At 35.9% G+C, this 26,667-nt stretch overlaps 1 protein-coding gene across 4 annotated transcripts in view; it reads left to right on the top strand.

The window, feature by feature from the left end:
- Window positions 1–26,667, top strand: part of LOC100645082 (GTP-binding protein RAD) — a 78,553-nt gene that overhangs the window by 25,427 nt on the left and 26,459 nt on the right. For all 4 annotated transcript variants that reach the window (XM_020863767.2, XM_012310733.3, XM_048406991.1 and 1 more), the window contains exon 4: window positions 24,075–24,290. In XM_020863767.2, coding sequence (XP_020719426.1) covers window positions 24,075–24,290 — 216 coding nt within the window. The remainder of the gene's footprint in view (window positions 1–24,074; window positions 24,291–26,667) is intronic.

Genomic DNA, 26,667 nt, shown 5'->3' with positions numbered 1-26,667 from the left:
CAACAAGGATTATCGATCAACGAGGAGAGTATATCTTCCCTGTTAACATTTAACAATTTGACGCCACTCTGAAATTAAACAATCGTTTTAATACCGCTCGATATCAAACAATCTACCTATAAAATCAGTTACGAGGAACAAATTCTTTGACTACAGATATGAAATAGAAAAATCATATGAAACTAGTCAAATAATCAAACTGAGCAACCGAGAAACCCCAGTAATCTCTCTAATAGTTTGGTAGCTTAAACTCAACTTCACTTAACTTTATCGGATTATCGACTTTTATTTAATCATTTGTGCTACGCAATTTTCCTCGAAAATCGCTTTTCGAAGCTTCTCTGTTCCTCTGGATACACCAAAGGTGCGACACGAAATTGCGAGTCGTGTTCGCATGTACGACACGAAACTGTCGACCTGTTTGCTACGGCCTGTTAATCAGCGAGCCGCGTAGATATCCGAATCCCCGTTTAAATAATCCCTCCTTTCCTTTTGATAGAAAAGAAAAAGGAAAAAAAGGGGGGGGGAAATAAAAGAACAAACGTACTGCTCTTCCTCCTCGCGGACAGAGATCGATGTGATCCGCGCATTAATCCGTGGAAAAGAAATAAGGTATTACTGGCTGGAGAAGGAATGGGAATAGGATACTATGGCGATTGGGGGACAAAAGCGATGCCAACTCGAGGCTGCGAACGATACGTATTTCAATCAGGTATCGAACGGTTCTCGTAGGTATTGCGCGGTATGCGCAATGAAGAGTCGTCCCAAAGGGATGATTTGTTGAAACTCGGCAGGATCGAACGACGGATAGATACTCGTTTCTCTGGGAATTTCAGAGAAGTAGCGCGTATTTCATCGTTGATCGAGTGAAATCGTTGGGCAGAGGGAATGCGATATGTCGGAGGTTTTCTGTGGCTAAAAATGGTGAAAAATATGGGAAAGATCGAGTTCTTTCATGGTTGCTCGTCGATGAGGAATTTGAAAAAGCTGCAGTTATTTCTGAGTTCCTAAATTCTTAAACTGCAAGGACGGCCAGCCATTCGATTCGTTGAATTCGATAGGAATTGGATATCGTAGGAATTGGAGAGCTTCGAATTCTTGAGTATTTGAATTAGAAATTCTTCAATTGCAACTTCTCCGATCGTAAACGTTATTTTAAAACACGAATCTGACGAGCACGACACATTTTCGCAAATTTTTAGCATTTGTAAATAACGATGTCCAAAAATATATACGCACCAGGATGCCAAAAACGCGAAATTGCAACTGCATTGAGAATTGACCATGTGACGTTGGATTGTGAAACATGCGAATGGAATTGGAGAGACAGCTGTTCTTCAAAAGAACATGGAAATTATACAGAGATATCGTATAATCTAAATGGAATATGGAAATGACGTACAAACGATAGAAAATAATATAATCTCATATAAGACCTAGCACTTTTATCTGCAGATCTTTAATAATCGAGTTTCTTTGAAATTGCTTTTCAGTCTTATTTTAAAACATTCAGTTAATGACCATCACTGGCAACAAAATCAAACAGTTACATTTAATAAAAGAACGACTGTGCAAAGAAAACGTTCGGTGTCCAATAGGACAATTTTTAACGACGATCTTACCAGAGATAACGGTTCACAGTTGGCAGCTATTCTTCTCAGAATACTGATCAAATTTCGCGTTAGTGCAGTGGATAATTGGGACGAACGCTGTACGATAACAGGTGTACGGCGTTTCGATTGATTTCTTCCGTAAAGAGGATATACAGTTAGAATTTAATTCTGCGAGTGCAGAGATAACGGACACGGATCTGGATTATGAAATTTATCTCGGGTGTAATTGATCTCATGTTTTTCTTCGTGTGTTCTTCGTGTGTTTCACCCAAGGGCTGAAATTTGACTGGCGAATTTGATTAAATAGCGAGTATCAGAAATTGTTGAAATTCCTGAATGGAAACAAAGTTTCACTAATCACAAAGATATCGTATTTCAAATATCGCGTTCGATGATCAGGTTATACTTGATTTTTCTTCACCGCCATAATGAAGTTTGATTTCATCAGGCCGAGATTGAAGTTTGACTTAAACTACCCCGTGATTATGAAGACGAAGTTCAAATTGAATTGTACCGTTACGAGAACGAAGTTCAAATAGAATTTCATCACTCGAAGGGACGAAGTTGAACTTGGTGCTCCGTCATTCTCAGGATCAGGTTAAATAAAAAGAATCAAATAACTCTTCCGACCGTAATGGAGAAAAAACAATATTTAACGAGTTCGCTAATGACAACTCAAAGAAAAAAGGAGAAGAGGTAAAGTATATCGTGCGTTTAATGTCAGTCTGGAACAGATAAAAAACGATTGGATTGTTGGGGAATTAAAAGAGGTAGCAATTAGAAGCCGAGAAAAGCCTGAGCTCTTCCAGCTGTCTCGTTATCATTATAATTATACCAATTGCACGGGAGAATCAGTCGATGAATGAACGAAAGAGATTAACGATAAATCGTAGAATAAATGATAAACTGATTTATACTGTAACGTTTTATTAATCGGTGGAACTTTGAATCTACTAAAAGAATTATTTCGGAGGAAAAAATGCAACGAGATTTAGTATCCAAGCGCAGGTGATCCAGTGGGATTTTGTTGTAAATTAATGTTATATCAGTTCGTCTTGCGTAAATAAATCCAATCAACTCTCTCGATGCAAGATACGTTCATTTAAATAACTCGTTTACCGGCGATCGTTGGAATTCGAACGAGACGATCGAGCCGCGTTTCGCGCAAAGAAAAATTTAAAAGGACGATGAAATTTTTAACAAGTTCGCCCCGTGGAAAACAGCTGCGACCCGTCTCATTATTCTATCATGCACAATGAAATGCTTCAGCATGGCGCGGGACTTTTGAAAAATTCAACGCTTTTTACTGTATTTCCTACGGTTCCCCAGGAAACAAAAAGGGAAAGAAACTCTGCTGTTCAAAGCGAATTTTCGAAGTTTCTTGTCGGAGAGAACGTGATCGGAACGAACGCATTTTATAAATCTTCATTTTGTTGGTTCTGTGCAAAAAGAGAATGCGCGTTTCGAAAAATAGGCGTGGCAGATGGTTTCGAATTACAAAGCCATCGGAGTTGGAACAGCGTGCACGAGTACAGAAATAAAGACTTAAGCATTTATAAAAGAACAACATAGAAAATACAAAATGACTTGTAAAACGATACTTGAAGTTAATATGACATCTATGATCGACAGAATATGCTATATATGTCAATAATAATCGCATCCAATATAAAAGTTAATAATTATACCATTGCGCAACGGTAATTACACTGACGAAAACTTTGTAACTAGATAGCGTTTTACAAGATCCCTGTACAAAAAATTAAGTTCGCTTTAATTTCACCTAATTTTACTTTACGTTCTTGCAGCACACAATTTTAGGTCGTTTGTTTAACATTTAACGTTATAATTGAATTCGACTCGATTCACAAATTCCTGCTCCTTTTCGAAAAACCATTACTCTTTAACCAGGCTATTTCTCATTAACTCGGAACCACGGTATCTTTAACTCGCGAAATAGCAAAAGTTCGATAGATTGTTCTAAAAACTCTAGAAACGAAAAGAATAGTTGGGTATTATTTTCTTTTAAAACTGCCATTGGTTCGTGGGCTCTCTATATTTCATCTCACGAAGCATACGCGCCGCTTGATATTTGTTCTTGCAGCGGACATGTTCGAACTTTAGAGAATGCGAGCGTGAACACAATGCGGCTGTCCACCCATGCGTAAACCTGTATCACTTGACGGTGGATTCTAGGCTACCGTCATCAAAAAAGTTGCCCCACGTCAGACCCATCGATTCGGCCAGTTTTAACCATTCACCAAGGAACTTCTCTATTCTCAGAACGTATTTCAGATGTCCTTTCGTATCGATTAAGATTATATTGCTTTTTGCCGGAAAGTAATAAGAACAGTTGCTTTCTCTAATAAAGAATTAAAATACTTTTGTATAATATACGTTTATTACGCTATTTTCCGATGTAAAATTCTTGATATCGAAGCTCGCGACAAAAGAAAGAACAGGATATAATAATCTTTTAATTGTTCATAGTCAAACTAACGTTGTATCAATGTTAGATTCTTCCGGCGAGGGAAATTATTCTATAAAATTTTCGATAGATATACAAATTTTTAATGAAAATTAACAATGGTTTTGGTCGTTTGTTTCTATTACTGCGAACACGCACATATACGTATATTTCGCTGCCACACAACCATTACCTTTTAAAAGACGCTAATTGGTGTAATTATACCGGATTTTCGTTACGTTGATTTTAACGGAGTTTAAAATGTACGTACTTTTGCGCCCTGTTATAATAAAACGGGATAATGTAATTAAAACTTTTTACCACATTCTTATAAATTTCTACACGTTACACGATTACTCCGCTATAAAATTTTTTCGCTTTTATCGTTACATACAGATGTATGGAAAAAAAGATAGAAAAAGCTGCGTGAGAAATTTTATCACGGTTTTATAAATTTCCACACGTTGCAGAATATATTCCATTCCAATTATCAAGCGTTTAATATGCCATCGAGTTCTGATCGTATCTGTAGTGGCAAATTTCCGTATTTTCCTCGTTTGCACGCAAAATTCGAATTTCAACGCGAAAATGTTGAAACACTCGAGCATATACAAACTGACAATTAAAGTTCACTCGCCCGACTTCTCTCATGAATTATACCGTTGACGGTTCGTTGAAACCGTACACGGCTATAAATCGTATGGTTTGGACTCTTCGACGATTGATCGCGTGTTTTAACTTGTAACGACAGATTGAAACGTCACGTGTCATATAAAGTTCGTCTGGTAGAGTTTTATGGCTCGTTTTACGCGGACGATCGGTTTCGCATCGGTCAAGAAAGTGTCATATAATTTCTCATAAATAAATACCTTCCTTCTGGCGGATTAAAAGTCTCGATCAAGCTTGTAATAGCAAAATACGTATGATGGATTATTCACGATGGTTTTCCCGCGAGTGTCCCTCCGATGAATTTCTGTTTCTTTTCAATCTACGACCATTCGCGAAAGCGTTTGAATGTTTACCGTAAAAAAATGTTTATGAACGTGATATGCGAGATTTTCTAAAATATTCAACATTGTAACGAGAGACGACTGTCGTGACCATAATGGCAGAATGCGTAACCACACTGGAAATTCCAGACTACGAGTAACAAGATGTCGTAGGCGACAGTATTAGTATGAATACATCGTTAGTGTTAAAGGTGCATCTATCTAAAGATATTAGAGGACATTGATGCAACAAATAATTCACTGTTTTAACGATCTTTTGATTTTTCTTGAATGCATATTCGCAAAGAGTATCTTGTAACTTCAATTTGTTTCAAACTTTGTCAATGTAATCCTGGTAATTATACCACGGTCTTTTGTATAACGGATAGTATGGCCAGAAAATATTTCTATAAGCGTTTAAATACTTTTGTAAGTTGTATGTCTCTCTATTATGTTTTCTTCTTCCAACGATTAAAACTTGGATTTACTAATTTCATTATGGTTCGGAATATGGCCGTCAGTGTTATTTTAGAATTGTGAATTTACTTTGAAAAAGGACCGAACCATGCAACAAATTCTGCGCGTGAATTATGTGAAAGGACGGATTATAAATTAATTTCCTCGGTTCTTTATTTCAGCTTAAAAAGGTCTTGTAATCTCAAAAAGTAGATTGCACGAACTAGGATTGCAAGAAGAGCTGTAAAATTAAAAATTAAAACAGCGAATGGGAATTTTTAGAGTTTTTCGTTTCTTTCGAGCAAAATGCCGAGTCGTTACAAGATTCCAACGCATAGTTCGTCTGCCACAAAAGGCGTATGTACAGAATGTTCATGGACAGTTTTATGGGACGCTTTTAACGCAGCGAAGTAGCTTACAGAAACTTCATACAAACGCGTAAAATTCTGGCAAACAGCGATTCCAGTTTCCGCATGAAGTGATATTCTACTCCAACGAACGAATTTCTCAATTTATACATCGGAGCGTTTTCGTGTTGTTTTCTCTTTTAAAATATCTCCTAGTTTTCGTGGAAAATCTCTCCCATGTTTCTTCTCTGTACAAATTGTTTCGCTTCTCATAGAAAATTTCTCCCATATTTCTTCTCTATGATATATAAATTTCTCATATTAACATTTATGTTATAATTTAACGAACAATTTGCCGCTCGTATCGTTAATAAAATTTTCACGCATCTTATCTATTTCCCTTTGTTCATCGTTAAAATTCACGTATAATTTAATTGATCGAACATTCTGCATATTGTTAATTAAATTCGATATCGTTTGGTGTTAAAAATAAAATTAAAACGGCGAGAGACCGCGTTAGATTCGTTTCATCGTTTGCGAAAGGTTACGTTAACCTTCTAATTGCGTTATAGGATCAAATGAATAGGACACGATGAATTAGAATTTCCGCGGTGTATAGATTAATCAGTTTGCGCGTAAATTTAGAGGATCGACGTACGAGGCTGTGCAAGCTTCAAATCGACGAACGTTGCTTACAGATTGAATCGATCGTTAGAAATTATACGCGCACGATCGTTACTTACATATTTGACCGCAAGTAAAATATTTGGTAATTCGTAAAATATGTTCTATATTCTTCTTCTTTATCTTTAAATAGCAGAAACGCTATACGCGTTGACCGAATTCCGTTCTGGACGGAAATAATGACGGAAATAACTAACGCAGAAGAAAAAACGTTGAATTTTCAACAAATATAGAAATAAACTTTGTATCATATGGCGAAACGCACACAAAGGATGGTTTTTAGAGTATGATCTTTTTTACTATTTTGTAATGTGTTTCCATTTTGCGTTTATCCTGTTTTATTCTCTATTCTTTTTTCTATACTCTTACCAAAATTGAATTTAGCCGTGTAAATTAAAAAGAAAAATTGTTAAATAGATACAATTTAAAAAGTGACTTCTATTATCAAATCGATGCAGTTCGATTGAAATTCTATTCTCAATCGTAAAAACCGGGAAAGCCGGCAAAACATACGGATTAACGAAAAAATCAAAGTGTCGTATTAACTAGGAAAATTGCTCATCGCTTTCTCCTCGCTTCAGTCTTTGAAGGAAATACTTGCAGTATACGTGCGTTTGATAAAAATTGTTTGATTTCTCCCGTACTTATTTTTCGCTACTTATCTTCGAAATTGACGTATAACGCGTTTGATAACGGAAAGAAAAATTCCGTATCTATTTTCGTCTGGTGCCTTAAGACAATTAGTCTTGGCGTTGGTCATGGTCGACGACCTTCTAAGGTTTCTTCTGCTAATTGCTTTCTTCTGCTTTTTTATCGCGATTCTACTCTGACATGAGACGTCGAAATGACAAAATACGATTTTAGAAAAAATATTTGAAATTTTGAGGATACACGGAGAAGTACTAGGAGATCCGCTGGTCTTTGATATCGAAATTAGGAGTCAATTAGTCGGTCTATTAGTACAGCGATGTACGCTTATGATAGGCTGTTAGTACGATCTTTGGTAGTAGTGACACACGACACAGTAATAAGTACAATGGTATTAAGTAAATAAAATAAGATTTCAAAAATACGAATATGGCGAGTTAACTGGGCTTCGACAGGTTAAATTAACAGGCTAGTTAGCAGGCTAAGGCGTCAATTGCACAATGTGTTTCTATTTCGATGACTTATATTCTCAATAACAGGATATTTTTTCGATATTTCCAATACCCAGCAGACAAGCTCTTATACGCTGCGATATCAAAAATATGAATTAATCGAATTGTACAGCTCGTCGGCATAGTGAAATCACTTCGATATCACATCCCCGATTTATACCTGGTCTTGCACTGTACTCTGTAAATATCAGCGTGGTCAAAACGAAGCTACCGTGACGACAGTAAACGGCGTAAAGCACCGCGCTCGACCTTTCACGCGAAGCGTTTGAAAGTTGGTGTTCACGACCGAAGATAAATTTATAGCTAGCGCGTAGCCGATCGATTCTATCCGTCTCTTTATGTACGAAATGCCGATTCGCGAGGATCGATATTTCATTAGCCGGGTGCGTTGACGAGAGCGAAGCCAAGCAAACTGAATCGATCAAAGGTTTCGCGTTAACCGGCTTAAATAAACGTTGAAATTTTAAACAGTAACGCAGTCGATTATGATAAATAATTTAGGGCCTTTAACACGTAATTTAGAGCTTTTACCGTCGTCGCGCATCAGAGTACTCTTAACGTAGGTACCCTGTTTCGGACTTCTAAAAAGCAATTAAGAAACAAGCTTTTCAGGGGAAAGAGAAAACTCGCGCATCGATGCTAGTTGTAAAGAAAACAAAGTATTCCATTTATTCAGATGGATGGCATAGAAAAAAGCCTAAAAGCGATTAACCAATGTTTAGTAGCACTTATATCTTTCTCTATAGAGGCGTTGTGACTCCATCTTCTAGCAATATCAATAACCATTTAGAGAGGGAAATTGCACGCACAAAGTGTTAGACTACGGTATATATCATTGGTATGTAGAACATTCCGCAATAAAAAATCGAAACTCTTCGATTTTGCCGCTTACAGTGTTTTCTACGAGCGCTCTTCAATTCTTTCTCTGATTTATAGCTCCTTTTTTTAATCATTTTGATCCGCGTTTTATCCAAAAGAATTCCGAAGAGCGTGAACAGAGAATCGATTCGTTTCTGATTCATTTTTAATTCGGTGATTTTAATCGACGTTTCAGGCAAACAACAGCCAAATTACAGCCTCGCTGATTCCGGGATGTGTTTGTATTTCAACCAAGTTATGTCGAGGTACTTGGTCAATAATTTTATTATGTATATCGCGTGATGTAGAAAACTTTGCTTGCAAACTTCGACTCGCAGAATGAAATTCCGTTGGCCAATATTCAGCTATTCGATATTAATCGCGTTAACTACACGAGCGCTGCTCTTTGCTATCATTCGTGTCGTCTATGCGTTTAATTCTATAGGTACGTGGCACTGGATAAATTTATATCGTTATATAATATATATGCGTGACTGGGTGTGCTTATACAAGTACATGCGCTACAAGACTGTGTGGTTATAACAAGCACAAGTGCCATCTCTACCCAAAGCAGGATGTCGTTTGACAAAGTGCTTCTCGCGTACTTCAAATACTGCTGTATTTTCCAAGTGTATTAATTTTAATCCTTCCATTTGTATCGATAAAATATCTCACAATACGTTTATCGTTCGTACGATGCTTCGCGCGAAATATTTGTTTTATTAAAAGCGATTGTTGTGTCTTTTCTAAAGATTCTAGATTAGATTAGGTCAAATTAGCGATGCTTGTATGCAAATTTTTCTTTCTCCATCTGTTTTATTATTGTGTTTTTTGTATTTATGTATATTTAACTTTTACACGACACGACTAATTTAGATTTAATTGTAACGCCTTGACAAATACAATACACACATTTTCTTATTTTTCTCGTCATTGCACTTTTCGCTAACCATCTGTGACACTCTTATAGCGCAAGGACAGTTGTTTTCTTTTTGCCAATTAACACACACATTTATATCTCGTTCAAAGTATCGCGTAAGCATTTTACTCGCGATGGTGTTAAGCTGCACGCTAAAAATTATTTTTACCATTACACGTTTAAGGATATACAGTAAAGTGTTTTATCGATTAAAAGATAACACGTTTCGACACTTTAGTAAAAATAAACGTACAAATACAACGATATCTATGGACAAATTGAATGCTACGAGTTGTTCCATTAATCGTTGTGTAAGAGTCTCGAACAACTGAAAAAAATCCATTTTATATATAATATATTTTAATAGCGATAAAATTATAATAAATAAAATAGTAATAAAATTATGTAAAATCATTTTGTCCAACGTTTTATCAGAAAATAATGAAAACGCAGATCGAGTATCGTTCGGCGACCACAACTGGTTTTCGTTCAGAAAATACAAATCGTGAAAAAGGAAGAGAACGTCGATTGCATTGCTCGAATGATAGACTTGTTATGAAAAGTGGTTACAGAAATATTACCACAACATTAGAATATATATGACTGAAAGTAACGATATCGCTTGTCATCGTGAGATATGCTACGCTTTATCATAGTCTGGCAGAGGGTATTAAATTTGTGACATAAACAAAAACTTTCTTTATTTCATTGCGTATCTTCGAGCGGTTTATAATTCGAACATCGTGACAAGCGCATAAAGAGAAAATAGAGCGTGAAAATTGTACCGTTATGAGATCACTCAGTGACACATTTGTATCTCGCCAGAGCTGTCAACCTCACTTATAGATTTCCACTTTGTTATGAAACAAAAACCAGGCAAAATTCTAATTTTTTGATCCATTGTTTGTCATCTTTTCTGTGAAATAAATTTAACCTTCTAAATTAACTTTATTTCCTCCTACTATTGTTTATTGTCTCCTGATCATCTTTTTAATAAAGGACAGTTTTATTTCTCTCAAGGATGGCGACACAGATTTCTCAAATTTTTTCAGTTCATTTTCACGAGAATTATAGCGTTTGTACGGTCAGATTTTATCCAATAAGACTGTTGCTCGGCTTTAAGGCATTTATCGCGGACCATTCGTCGCCGTAGAAAGCTTTCAAGGATAAAGAAAGCTTGGTGAGAAAAGAAAAGCTAGGATAGCCATGTCATGGAAAAGGAGCCGACGATTAAACAAAAAGTGCCAGCATTTATCCAGAACAGTTCGCAACGATTTGCCCTTTACGTTGCCAATTACCCACGTATTTTGAAAAGGACGAGTTTAAAAGCCAGATTGCACCGACATAGATATCGTAATTTTAATTATAATGTAAATCGCGCGGCGATAGTACGTTGTCACGATAAACGAAACCGATTTAGCAATTATTTTAATTAACGATTGCATCGATACATAAAGAAATTACAGCGAAAAACATTATCACCAGGCTGTTATTATTATTAATTCGTAACACGGAAAAGCGTATTTCAAATCATTCTAATTTCTTTAAAAATTTCTAAAAAAAGAATGGTTTAAATTTCTCAGTGACAAAAATTATAAAGGGAACGGTAGTTCGAAGATAATTCGAAAGAAAGAAGATATAAATTACCTGAAAGATAATTTACCAATTTTTTGATTAAATAGTTACAAATATTTATCGGTTATCGCGAGAAGATCGAACGCTGCTATCAGGAGCAATTTGGCTACGCTTCGAATCGGAATGAAAGGCGAATAAAAAAAATACCGATCGATATCGAGTGTTCTGGCCGGCACAAAGAGCGGAAAATAGCTGGGCTACCCTTTTACTTGAAAACGCGGTTTCTCTATGCCGTACGCCCCGCTTACAAATCCGTATTTACTCTCAAATTCAACAACGAGATTCTATTTGACTCTGTTTGCAGATGCTTTCTATGTTTGCAGTCACTGCGTGAAATATCTCGTTCCACCGACGTGCCAACGCCTTATTATTAATTTACGTATCTCGTCTATCCACTCCTTGCTTCGCTTTCTCACCGTGGCATCAACCATTTAACGGGTTGCCGACCTAGCAAAGCTATGTTTTATGGCGACTACACGCTCGTTTCGCTCGTGTGAAAGAGGAGCACTTAAAAGATCAGATGCAATTAAAAACTCGGAACGGATCTGCAAACTGATCAATTTTGAACGAAAAAAATTCAGGAGTTACCTCAATGAAAGTGACGTATAGTAAAAATCAAAAATATGTATATACCATACAAAAATGAAGCGACTACGATATTTACTTATTTACAGTTTTCCCTATTTTAATCGATGATACAAGGCCCCAGCATATTTTACATCTTTTCAACCAGTTTGTAATTTATGCAACATATATGTAACAGTCTTTGAATAAATTTTTTATCTTCACGCAGTATACTCGCTTTTGACTCTTACTGTAGTATCGTGGCTGAGTATATAGCGAGTGACACTACTTAGTTTTAACGAGCACGAAGGAGTAAATAAATTTGGAGAAGATTTCTATAACATAGATCGCAGCAAAAGTAAGTTACGCTTTAAATTACCTTGGAATAAAAATAAGGCCACATCGATATAAGACTACTGATTCGATTTGATTCGCTGTAAAGTTACAATCACTGACTTTATAGTCACTGGTTTTTCAGACTGGTCTCTAAGAATTAAGCAAACAAATCCAGGGACTGGTTCGATGAAGTTAGCATACCATCGTAGCTGATCACGCAACCGATTCTATCTGGACTTACCGAGGATAAAGAAGCAAATAAATTTGCATTTGGATTTAAAATTACATTTATGTCGAATTCGATTTTCAAATTTCCTGCTTGACTATATAGCGACTGATTCTACTTAGCTCTTAAACGACGACGAAGGTATAAATAAATTTGGATTTTGGATCAAACATTCCCTTTTCTTGTTCGTTTCGAGGTCAATTTTCTAATTTCATCAGTCACGAATCAAATTTGACGTTTGTAATTTCCAGTAAATTGGAAAGTCATCAAGGGTCGAGCTTATCAATCCTCTGACAATTTTCCGTTTAAAGCGTTCTCTGTTGACGTATTTCGTATTTCGATCATGCGTCACGTTTTAGAGGAAAGTGAAGGAGAAATTAAAAAAGGCTACCCGCAGTCATATGCACAGCGTAAAAAGAAGAAAACGTTTCGAAATAAAAAATCATGGAGTAGTCCTCTCGTAAAAGATTAATCCTTTTCCGGGCAAAGCTTTCAGGAGAGCTTGCCGCGCGTTCCGATTGCGAGGAACCATTTTCAAACGCATTGTACGCACACGTAGCGCGCTTAAAGCAATTTGGCAGGCTTCACGAATCGTTCGAACGTTTAAACATTTATTAATAGACGCTGCCTCACCTATTCGATCGCCAAATCCGTACACCTGTACTTTGTTTATGGAACCATCAGAGTTTCTTCGTTGCGCGCTTCGAATCGTTCACTTAGCGCTAGGAAATTTCGTTTCCTAATTTGCTTTCCTAGAATCTTGCCAGCGTATAAGTTGCTTTTGATAACGTTTATCAAAGTGGATCTTACCTTAAAGCAATTTCTCTCTATCTTTTTGTCGTTTATTCGGACTCTGTGTTGCCTCGGAGATGGTGAAACGCTTATATGAGATAGAATTTCTTCGTGGCTACGATAATGGTACAGATCAAGACATAGGAAGCGATCAGCGATAAGTATTCGATTGTGTGACGAGTCAAACGCGAAAATCCGAGTGTGGAAAAATGGGTAACAATTCAATTAAATTCTATCAAGCAGTCGCATACGTAGTGTACAAATTTCCAAATGTTTAAATGTTTCAAATTTTCAAATATTTCGACACTCAAATGTTTCCAATATTTCAAATATCGAAACGTTCAGATATGCCCAAAAAGAGAAGCTGCTATAGAAGCTTCCGTCACAATGTTAGTTACAGCGGCAGGGCAGAGACAAAGTTGAGGAATGTAACAAGGGAGAGGCAATGCTCTCTGCGGTAACAGCATTGGCTTTTAAATCTTTCTTGTCTGAAAGAAACTTTCCTACGCTGAACAACTTCCTCGGATAACTAGAAAAACAGTTTCAGAAGAACCACTGAAGCAATTAGGCCTCTGGCTTCTATCCCATGGTCCATCAAGTTCTTAATCCTTCAAGCTTATAAACCACACAAATTGTGTAATATCCAGTGGCTCGTCGTAATTCGAATTTTCACGCTGCATCACCTCCAAGTTAACCTCCTGAAATATATTGAAATTCAGATCTCGTTTCAGATGAAAGTCGATTCTTCTTACGAATTACGCTCGATGTCAGAAACACGCGATGCTAGCACAGAATTCTTCATGAAGATAATGTTATCTATTCAGATGGCTGTATCGAGACACCTGTTACGTTTTGTAAGAACTTTGTTCGGATTTATCTCGATATGATTACAAATCCGTGCGTTTTATCGCGTAAATATTATACTCGCGCGTTCTTACATCTTCATTTACGTTATCTCACACGATGTACCGAAGAGATTTACAAATTCAGATTACCAGCTGCTACATTTGCTTTAATAGGAATGAAATTTCTGCTCGAGGTACGCACGTTGTTAATCTCAAGGATCTATCGAGAATCGACCGACCTAGTGGTTTGGTGGCTAAATTTTAGCAATTAAACCGTACTAATTAGCAACGGCGTAGTTGGTACGAATTGCGTTCCATTTTAATACAGCGGTACGTTCTGCTGTATCTGTACCGTGTTTCCGGGATATGGTGGGAACTGCGACACAAAGCTACGTATCGTGCGAAGGCGGAATAATTTTCCAGACTTTGCAAATACAGACTATCTCCTGTTTACTTTATTTTTTACGTTCTAGCAACATTTTAATTATAGAAACGTATGTTTTGGTAGGAATTTATTTTTAGTGAAGTTTATTTTGCCAAAGTTTATTTAAACCTGTTTTAATTGAAATTTATGATAATGTTTGAAATCTATATATTTTTATATCGGTAAAAAATTATGATTTACATTATAGATATATATATGTATGTATATACGTCGTATAATATGTTTCCCCGAACCTTTGAACCTTCTTTTAACGATTTTCTTACCCGTAAGTTTATCACAGTGTTATTATAAATTTACTTGTGTTTTGTCGCTTTTATGCTTCTGAATTTTCATTATAAATTACTCAACCCAACTTTTTGATTACAAACTCCTCTGCATTTATGCCAAACATCTATTTATCGCACGTTTTGTGCATTTTGCTGGATCATCAGAAATTACACGTTCTTTTGTCTTTTATAAACAAGAAGGAAACAAAAAAATAACGAAGAAATTATTTTGCATTGATTTCAACTCAAATACTGTTCGAAGATCGATGGTTCCCTTGTTTGAAAGAACACGTCGTTTCTTAATTTACGTTTTGAGTCTGAAATTATTATACTTTCTTGCATCTGTATTTCCATACAATCTATCATACTTTATCGCAATCCTGATCAGGTCTATCCAATAATCAGCATCTTTTGTCTTCTAACCGGCTTCTCTCGCATTTTCAACCCTTCTAATCTTCGTCTAAATTAAATCTGATCTGCAAGTCTCATCGACTTTCGGATAAAAATTAGGGCAGAAAGCCGGATTTCTCTGTCTTGTTGTCTTCGTCAGGTCGATTCATCGCGCTTCGTCGATTCTATGGTCGCAAGTAGCGCACATCCGTTTGAGTTTCGCGCGAACAGGACAAAGCCGACGACGGATATCGGCGTTTTCAGCCGCTAAACAGAACGCCTGTTGTTCGAAATGTGTCGCGAACACCCATTCCAACAGAGACATATCGACTTTATCGCGGTTCCATTAATGCAATGCGGCCTTCTGCGATGATACCAAACGAGTTAGCGGACGAACGTGTTAATTTTGCATGCGGATGGACTCGAATGGGGTAATGTAGAGCGTTGAATTTACGGTAGGCGTTCTCCGGGGACCGATTACGAGAATGGAAGATTAGAACGAAATCGACTGCAACGAATTTCTTGGTTAGAAGTTGAACTAGAAAAATATTCTTCTTTTTTAAGTTATGAAATTTTGATCGAACGAGTAAACGTTTGGAGAGAAATTTTGCGTATTTGAGTTCCACATGTTTATTATAGTGTGAGAATATCAATTTTTAAATATACGTATCATTGCGATTGTACCAAGCTCTGTTCAGGTAGCGGTAGATCACCTGATTCTATTTTTATTATTAAGAAAGAAAAAAAAAAAGGAAATTCATGGAGCGAAGATCACTGTCTTGGGAATCGGAAAATTCACTGAATTCGATTCGTAGGAGCGAAATGTCAAATACATTTTCTTTGCGAACGTTCGACAAATATTCTGTTCCAAAGGCGAATAAAAGGCATAGAATTGCAGTGTTTCGTAAGGAAGATTGGTACGTGTATTGTTATGTATAACATCGATTGGAAGGCTTGAAACGCTTTTATTTTACAAAGAGAATCGATAAAATGTTGTTGATTCTTCTTTTTATTCGAAAGTAGAGAGAGATTTTACGTAACTTTGTTTGGAAGGAAAATTGAACTTAAAGTTGACTATTGCTTTTCGTCTCGTTTGAAATTCAATTCACGACGAAGGATCTGACTTTTTCTTGCTTTAAACATCAGCGAATTTTTGATAGTTGGCGTTCTATGCGTAAATTATGAAACGAGTAAACTTTAAAGTATCGTAGTAACTTTGGCCAGTGAACCGATTTATTCTCTTATCGTTTATTTTCGACAATGAAATTTACTCATGCCGTTTGCTGTTATAAAATTCTTAAAGTTCGTTATAAGTTTTCGTTTCTTGTTTAGATATAAATTTTTGAAAAATTAAAACATATAATTGCTTATAGATACAGCGAAATAAAATCGATCTTCTGATTCGCTCGATATAGCATTGTTTATACATTTGTTTAATTTTTACTTAACATTTACGTGTCTTTATTGATTATTTATTTGAATAACATTTCAAAAGATGTAATGAAAGTAAACGGTCACAAATTAGTTATTTTCTTCCTTCGTAAAAATTACGACACAAAAATCTTATTACCCAGAAAACTATTATAACTGAACTATATGAACATAAAAATAAATGTATATTTCGATGAAAACATGCTAGATAGAGATTTATTTTACCCGCTAAATATTATAACGAGTATTTCGCTTCCGAATGTTCTCTGTATTTTTGATATTTGTATATATTTTATACGTATTTACTATTCTAAAATTATCATGGAAACAGAAACATCCGCAGTCCACTTATTACAGGCAAACTTCTAACATGTACATGTCATCCACGCGAAACTTTCTCCAGTCACAAACTCTGCCAACTCTAAGTCAAATAAAATTATACAGAAACGTAAGTAATCCACAACGAAAACTCTCGACGCTGCAAATTAACATTTGTACGATCAAAAGTCGAATAAATCAAAGATTTCTGCAAGCTCTCCCCCTCTCTCTCCTTCTATACATTCCTAAATTTCCAACAACGGTATTCTACGATCTCCGTCTGTGATTACGCCCTACGTTGAGTAAATCTAGCAAGAGAGCGCGATACGAAGCGCGACGTAAACGCATTAGCAAGAGTTAACATCGTCGATCGACGCGTTTACCCTCGAGCTTTCCGACTGCGTTTATTTCCGCCACGGATTTCGTAGCCGTCTCGATTTGTCGGCGGATTACACCTGATGTCGATGGCATCGCTTTAGAGAATCCATTAACGCTTTACTGGCTGCCATTCAGAAGGTTGATTCCTTCGCAAACGTTCGACAAGGCACGGCGGGATCTTTGTGATCGAGACTCGGGGAAACGCGGCTGGTATTAAAGCTTGTCTAAGGGAGGCTCGTGCTCCAGCTTTAAGTGGAGCGCAAGACGAGCTTGTTAGCCGGCCATCAACTCGTACCTCGGCTTAATTTAAGTTGAAATTTAAGACCGAGACGGTGAAACGCGTCTAAATTGTTCCGATCGATGCATCGGCGCCTGTTCTGACAACGGTGAAAGGATTAGATTTTTTTTTTTTTTTGAAATACGGATAGCCGAGAATTCGTTTGGAAATTTGTACAGTGGATAAGGAGGGTAAAAGGAATTTTGAGTGTAATTTGAGGGAAAATACGAATTTTTGATGCACGTGTGACGTACGAAATATAATTTTAAGGTTACTTTTATAGCGGATCAAATTTGTCTCGTATAATAGATGATGAGGGATATAGAAGATATTACGTAAGATAGGCAACTTTATGCATTGATTGACGGAGAATAGAAATCTTCGGTATCTATGATATCCAAAATGTAATTCTCATTGTTGGTTCTTGCTGTGCATGTATAATTTTGAAAAAAAGTATGGATATTTAAGCATACATCGGTGCAAAATAAAATATTTCGGTGTATAAAATGTAATGTATAAAATGCAATCTCGACGTTGATTTTATTTGAAATTTACGCGGTAAATGACAAGGAATAAAGAATATAAGAATTTCAAATGCATACTGATCGAAAATAACAATGTTTCATATTTACAGTGTACGCTATACATATATAATAATTTTTAACTATTTGTAAAATATGTACGAAGGGCTGCTGATGCTTCAAATTTGTAATTTAAATAACGTATACGTTTCTCAATTACGATTGATCGTACTGATAAACCCAGGAGGATGCTAGACGTCAGGTTGAAGCCGTTGTGTAACTGCTTCCCCTCGACTCGGTTCGAGCAGTCCGCATGCAAAATTCAGAAAACTACCTAAGAAAGTACTCGTCGACCTTTCGCGTGCCTCCCATTTACATTCGTAGCTCTCTGAAGAGATCTTGGAAAGAAGAACCCGTGAACACAACGATCTTATTATAATCAGTCGAGGAAAAAAAAACAAAAACAACAGAATCGATCCGAAGCTTTGTAATTTTTGAACTTTAATCACTTGAATTTAAAATATAGCAATTTCTAAATTTAACGATTCATAAAATTTAACGATTCATAAAATACAAAAGATAGGTATTCTAATCAATCGCCAAGCAAACGCAATTGTATTTGTCTAAAAATTCAAATTCAAAATTCTGTCGTAAATGTATTTAATTTTTAAATAGGAAATATACAGGGTGACGAACGTAAAACGGACCATCTGAATTCGGCTGTTATTGTTGATAGAAAAAAATGTGTCAGAGCGAGTTTGCGTGGTATCGAGGGGCACATCATTTTATGCAAATAGTTCTTTGGTAGGTGGACGCGTAGAGGTCAGAGGAAGGTCGACTTCGTTTCTTTAAATATGAACGATATGTTTTTTTTACCTACGACCTAGTAGAGCGTCTTAAAACGCGTACAATGATCTATGGTTCAAGGTCATTCAAAATCACCGAAGGTCAACTACAAGGGAAAATAATTTACTTTATGTGAGCGATCGAGTACTTATGTAATGGCGATTTATTAATGTACCAGTATACTGCTACTTTGAATGTTCAAAGTGGAGACCTTGAGCATCGATGCATGCTCTAAAGCGTTGCGAGGGGGATATCACGGCATGTCGAATTTCGTTCGTATTAATGGAGAATTTTTACTTGGGGGGAAAATTAAAGCAGCAAGTGTACAATGAAATATCGACAACCATAGAATAAATGAAAGAGCGTGTAACGCGAGCTTGCTCTGCCATTAATTCGAATGAAGTTCGACATGCTGTTATATCCCTCTCTCGATGCATGCATCGATGCTTAAGGTCACCACTTTGAACATTTAAAGTAGCAGCGTACTTGCGCATTAATAAATCGCCATTACATAAGATAAAGTATTCGATTGCTCGTATAAAGTACGTTGCTTCCCCTTGCAGTTGACCTTTGCTGACTTTGAATCACCTTAAACCATAAATCATTGTACGAGTCCTAAAACGCTCTACTAAATGGTACGTAAAAGAACGTATCTTTCCATTTAAGAAACAGAAGTTAACCTTCGTACGATCTCTCCGAATTTGCATCAGATTTTGTGGCCGTCGACATCGTGCGAGCTTGGTCTGACACATCTTTTTTATCACCAATATTACGTATAGGAAATTTACAAATCGAACGCTGTTGCAACTATTCGTATACGACTGCCTAGAAAAGTATAATTTAGGACTTCCGCTTTTTATAAATATAAAACATAACATAAATATGTTGACATGTTTTTGTATGCAGTAGATTTATTTAATCTAGTTTTACGTTCACACGTGACAAGTCTGTTTCAGGGTGTTCTATGCGCTACGCGCAAGCCGCGTTCCCAATAAGTCATTATCGCGAGCAAACTCGTTGATGCACGCATACGTATAGCATGATGTGAATTCAGCTTAACTAGGCTGCAACTATCACACTGCGATTGATATTGCCATTTTCCCGTAAGGAACATATACGTACGTATATATAATGGAGGTCGGATATAGTATCCAAGAATTCTCCTGTATAATTAACATCGTTGGGGTCTGATAATTAAAAAAAGTTCGAAATAATTCGTGATAGCAATTCTTATACAAAACGTTTGGCAGCTCCGTTTTTCGAAATATCAAAAGTTCGAAGTTTTAAGACCATTGAATTTTAGAATATTCAAATATTCAGGCATTCGATCCTTCGAATTTTTCAGTTAAACAAGTTTTTATTCTTCGTATATTTAATTAAGCTTTTATAACGCTTACAACTTCTAGTTTCTACGCTTAAAAGCTGTTTCACGCGATACAGATATGTCTTGTAATAGTTGTCTGGTAAGAGCTAAACTACCTATTTTTGAATGCGGTTGTTGTTGATCGTTTGAAACCAGTATCGGATTGTTTGGTATGTACGTTAGAATTCAGTTTCGTGGCACGAATAATACCTACATCGTGTAAGTACATTATCGCTTTTCCATTACTTTTTTCTGCATAATTATATCATCAAATTGTAGCGCGTTAATTATTTTTTCAACAATTTAGTAACATAGAATTTTAGAAATTCAATGATTATTTCTCCACGTTAAAGAAATCATGGTAAAAACTTTTACGAATATAATACGCAATTTTGATCTACTTTTTGTTAATTAAATTGTTATGTAGCAATAATAATGTAGTAACAATTTTTGTAAATAAAATTTATGTTAAATGTAAAAGCGACAAATAAATAAATAGGCAAACGAACAAATCAACAAAGGTTAAAATAAATTTTTTAATAAATTAAACATTTTTTATTATTTGACTGGCATGACCAGACTAATTTAAGAGAGACGACGTTTCACATTCAGCTAAAATCATATGTCAGATGACTTTTACGTCTGCCGTGGTCCAATCTCGTTAATTTCCCCGCCAATCTCAGACGCGTGAAACCGATTCAACGGCGTTGCAATATTATTAGCGAAATAGCTGACTACGCATATCGATCGACCGTTTCTGCGCTGAAATCCCGTAACTGCGCATTTCGCAGGACCACACGTGGATATCGACTTTTACTTCGTAACGCTTCTCTGGCGACGACAGTCTGTATTCAATTACGACCAAGCAATTCCACCATCGTTAAACGTTTGATGGCCCCATTTATAACAGGTACCGCACCAAATTCTCAAACAATTTACTAGAATTTCCAATTCAAACATTTTTCAAATCTTTCTTTAATCCTTTCTATTCTGTAATCCTGTAGTCACAAGCGATTTTTAATTCGGCCAAGGGTGACGATTAACGATTGATAACAAATCAAGAGCTGATGCATGCAATTGATATCACTGCTATTGTCGTATTTTAAATCAGAAAGAATTTTTATTTCGTCCTTTTATCTTCATCTAGTTTAACGATTAATTTTGCAAATGTAACTAGATCTATATCGAAGTAAAAGTACAAGTAAATGGTAATCGAATACTTTTCTCAGAAGCGAGCCATTGCACGTAGTACAATAATCGCGAAGATTGTATAATAATATTAGTTTTACCAATTAATGAAATCAGATTTCAGTAAGTTGTGAATATTACGAGATTTAATTAACGTGTAATCAGAACCTCGTAAGTTCTCACAAATATTTTATCCTTATTTATGTCAATGGCAATTTTTATCGATAAAACACGCGCAAATCTTCGCCCCTTAAATGGTCAGCTAACGAATAAAAATATTTTAATTTTTCATTGATGAACCTCTTTCCATTCTATGTTTCGTATTGATTATAAGACACCTTGAATTTCCACGTATTAATCGAAAAGTGACGCCGTGCGCACAGCTTTGAATCTGACGTACCGAAGTCAACGTTACTCTTATTGGGCCAATGCTTCACGAAGCCAGTCTTCCGTTTAATTTCGCTATGTCCATTTGTCATAGACGTCCGCAATCCAATCTACGAATTGCTCGCTGACTTGCATATTGTTCCCATATATGTTTGAAGCGTATTTTTAGACACACGCTCGAACGAAACAGGAAGCGATATAGTCGAGCACGATCAGCTTCACTTGACAAGTAGGCTTAACCTCGTGTAAGCACGCTTACGTACTATCTTGTACTACTTTCCTCGAAGATTTTTTCAAGATATATGGCAATTTCTAAATTTATTCGTACGAAGTGTAATTTAAATTATTAAAGCCTTTCCCTTGTTTCTATAAAGGGTATTTATTTTAAATTTAAGATTAAAGGGAGTCTCAGGATGAATTGTTTATGGAAAAAGATTTAAAGATAGAATTTCAGAATAGTTTACCTATAGATACGTAGTAGATAGAATTTGTGAATAGTTTCGATATTTTAATTATTGGTTATTTCGATATTTAATTGCCCTTTAATTATATATTAACGGAGACAGCTAAGTTCAAATTTGATACTCGGCTCATAGAGAAGGGTATGTTCAATTAATTTAATCGATTAAATAGTAGTTTGCTAGAAAAGAATTTGATATATTAACAATATGAAACAATCTATTCCAAGAGCGCGAAAAATGAAATAGTTGGTAAGTTAAAATATGGTAATAGCTATTTGTTCAGGTGTATAAGAAGAAAGAAACTAAACGACGAAAGTGAAATACATGTGGATTTTCTATAGACGAATGTAGGTCATTGATGTTAAAAGCATATATTCTCCTTCTTAAACGACTCAAGGTTGAACGATAAAAATTTGAATTTCCGTAATCGCGTATGTGCAGTTAATTCTCGTTGAAAAAGAAAAGGGACGAATAAATATAAAGAATAATAGACGCATATTTATTGTAATTTGAATAATTTGAATCGAGCGGTACGGTGATCTTCTTTCTTTTCGTAAAATATGTATCTATTTCCTTGAATTCTTTTCGCAGCATCGAATACACGCGCATGGTCGTGACCCAAAAATTCTGCGCCGGGAATCATGTATTTTTACCATTTCATTTATTTGCAAATAAACGGAAAGAATGAATTCAATTTCGTTAGACAAACCAATAATCTCATGAATATGTAATAGTATTTCAAGCACTCGCATCAGAAACATTTATTTATTTACTTATTTGCTCCGCGTTTTTCCTTTCTTTTCATTACAAATCATAAAATAATACTATCAACCTTGATGATTTTCACGAGCTCGATGTTGCAATTTTATCGAACGATATTTGCCTTTTTAATCATTCACGAAAGTTTAAACGAGCGTTTAAACTTTCAAGATTCTATCGATCGTGCTTCGGAAGTCAGGAAATTTGTATAATAAATTGTACCTGATCGATACAACATCAAATTTGAGATTTTGTGTGGATAAGATTTTAACAAACGATATAATACTAACGTAACCATACGTAACTACATGTTAATTTATTTTTCGTTTTTTCAATTCATAAAACCTAATTACTTCCTGTCAATGAACGCATTTTTTAAAAAACGAAGATTCACTGATACAATATTCCGGCTCGTACCGCTCGGTCGTTTCAATCGTGGAAACAACAAAGTGGTAGTTGAATATCTGTAGGTATTCTAGTTCTATCGATTCACGGAAATGTTAATTTTCTGAATACTTTTGTCCCTTTCACGTAATTTAATCCTTGTTTTCCAAGCACAATCCCGAAGGGTGCGGTTCGATTGTTTTCGTTTCCAACGACGAGGAACGCGCTAAAATTCTGTTCTACCATACCCAATCGTACAGTTTCACGGAGAAGGTAATTTTTCCGTTTCAGATACGTTCTTTCTTTTACGATAACTTTCGATCGTACAGTTTTCCCGGAATGATCATCTTTAACGATCCATTTTTTGTAGAAATTCTGTCTAAACAATATATGACAAGTATTTCTTAATTATTATTAATTACTCGAGCTAAATTGTCAAAATTCACGCATTAATATAAACCATCGAATTTTAGTATTCTACATAGGATAACAATTAGTGTAAATATTACAGATTTCCCGAAATTCTATTTAGTTTATATAATAAGTATTTCCGCATCGTTATTGATATTTCGAGGTAAAAACAAAAGATTCGCACGTTGATATAGACCGTCAGTTTGCAAATAATATTTCGTTTCACGGCGATAAGCTGACAATTAGTTTCCTTCACAATCTCTTTTCATGTAAAATTATAATATTTATATCTCAGCGATTATATAATTTTTACTACGACTCTTTCCAATAACATCGTTTCTTCTTTTTCATATTGCAGGAGTCATTAACAGGGGCGACTCTTTTAGAAGAAGAAGATCAAGGTCGAACTCTTTGGCACCTGCGGAACAAGATGGCGAGGAAAAACGTTCCGTGCCTGCGAAAGAGATCAGCTCGTATACAGTGGCGATACTGGGCGCAAGGGGTGTCGGGAAAACCGCCCTGATCAGCCAATTTATGACCAGCGAGTGTATAAACGCGTACGACAGACAGAAAGGTAACGTAACATCGTGTTTTTCAAGCACTTGTATCTGCTGCTCGTAAAGCAAGCGAGTCGTGTTTAACATACGAAACTGAAAATACTGGCCAACTTGACGAAAGTGAAATAAATTGCGTCAGCGAGTGTATCTACGTAACAGTGACGGTGAATCTGAGGGATAATTTGAGATTCGATGTTTGATGAAAATTTATAACTTTGTCCAAATGTTAGTAATTACGGATAATAATTAAACGAGTGAAAAACTTCCTTATCGCTTTTGCTTCGTTTCCTTTTTATTTCGAATGAGTTGTAAGATGGATGTTTTAAGGAAGAAAAAGAAATTTACGGTCGTACACATTCTATAAATATCGAATATTTCTACATAGGTTAGTTGTTTCTAAGAAAAAAAAAGAAATATTTTTCGAAAATCCGTTTTATCGAAAGTCACGTGTCTGAAATTTTATTACGTTTTGTAATATTATGTTCGACGATAGTTAATCTAAACTAGTCCCATAGATTTCGTATTTCCGATGTGTAAAGTTCTTTGAATAACTTGTAATTCTATTCATGGAATATTCTTACATTCGAGATATTTCATATCCTGCTATACGTATAATCTAGAAATTCAGAATAACGTAATTCTGCTACCAACTTTTGTCATTTTTGTTCTCAAGAACTTACAGCGTACAAATGTGTTTGGAATACCAAACGAAATATCAGAATTACTATTAAGAATTATTTTTAAATTTTCCGGTATGACATATACCTAACAAAATCCTAAATATCTTCTCGATACTTTTTTTTTACGGACCTCGAATTGCGTCTGAAAACGAGCCAATTTTCAAACCTTCGAACAATAGGATGCTAGTTAACCGTCTTCCCAGAAACACTCCATTCTCAGACCTTCGCGTTCCTCGTTTTTCCAATTTTCTTCCGTTTTCTTCGCCGCTTTCATCAATCCTTCCTCCCACTGCTAGTTACCCTCGAGTTTCACGGTCATTGATGAGCCGAGCAAGCCCTTGCTCGGTTTCTTTCCTATCTAGCTGATTTGCCACGGGGAAACACGTAGAAACAAGCACGAGAAGAATTCCAAACTGTTTTCAACTATTGCGAATTATGAGCACAAAAGATATGTTAATATACGATAAGAAACAAAATTTTACTTACATACATTTTTATTGAAATTTAATGAAATCGCTAAAAGAAGAACGCTTCGATTTATTCCATCGGTTCACGATACTATTTGAAATATCATGTATCCAGATAACTAAAGAATGTATCTGATGAAAGTTATTCCAAGCTATCAAAGATAGTGGAACATTTCTCACAGCAATGTATAGTCATTGACAAAACTAAATGGACAGGTAGTAGATATTAGTGAAACTTATTTGGGCTAGTATTGGTATCTTAGGTATAAATTTAAATTTAAATATTTAAATTTTATTTATTATATATCCTTAGAGACTTCTAGAATCTCTGCTGAAGCAGAATCCTGTTAAAATCTGAGGAAAATCCTGAGTGTAGTCTTTATACTCGTTGTTGAGTGATACGATGAAAACATGATTGACACCGCGATCTATTCTGCTCGTCAGCCTTCAGGTGGTTGTGAAGCCGAGAAGTGGATAATTCGCAGACTTAATGAAAGCTTCGACTAGGAGTTTTAACTCGAGAATCGCTGTATAACGTCGCTATAGAATATTTCGGATTGCTCTAGCACCTGGGTCCCTAATCCATTTATTTTTTATTGCAAATTTTATACATTTATTTACTTTAATACGACTACATTGACGTATTAAATACAAACGAATTTAAATTAAGGGTTTTCAATCTTTTCCATCTCATGGCACATAAATTACTTACTAGAAAAAGATATATTATATTTGTTTCAAGACAGAGATTCACATCAGCTCTTGTGATTTTTTAATCTGACAGTCGTCAGTGTTTCTGAATAAATGCTAAATACAAGTATTTAAGTATCGCGTCTTTTTAAAATTCTCGCGCACACTGGTTGGAAATCTCCGATGCTTTTACGTTTTCAACAATAAGATCATACGCTCACGAGTACTCTATCGTCAGAAATATGAATCTACCAAATTGCGCAACGTCGGTCTTTCAAACTCTCGGTAACGATCGTTTCACTCGTTTCCATTGGCTCTAAATCGGGCTCCGAATTGAAATCGCGAATTTTGACCTCGCTCACCCCGTTTTGAAGCAACGAACCGTGTCGGTTTCCGTTTTCCGTCCGATTGTATATAGCTGTTGGCGGGCGTCGGCGACCTTTTTCCCTCGTTTCGTTCAACGTTCGCTCGGAGAAGCCACAATGGCGATGACAATGCGGCAGACGAACGTAGCTCGCTTTCAGACTGCTTCTCGGGTTATGCATAGCTTTATTTTT

Source organism: Bombus terrestris, chromosome 7 (genome assembly GCF_910591885.1).
Source record: "Bombus terrestris chromosome 7, iyBomTerr1.2, whole genome shotgun sequence".
Classification (NCBI taxonomy): Eukaryota; Metazoa; Arthropoda; class Insecta; order Hymenoptera; family Apidae; genus Bombus; species Bombus terrestris.
This window is presented reverse-complemented; position numbering and strand designations above follow the sequence as displayed.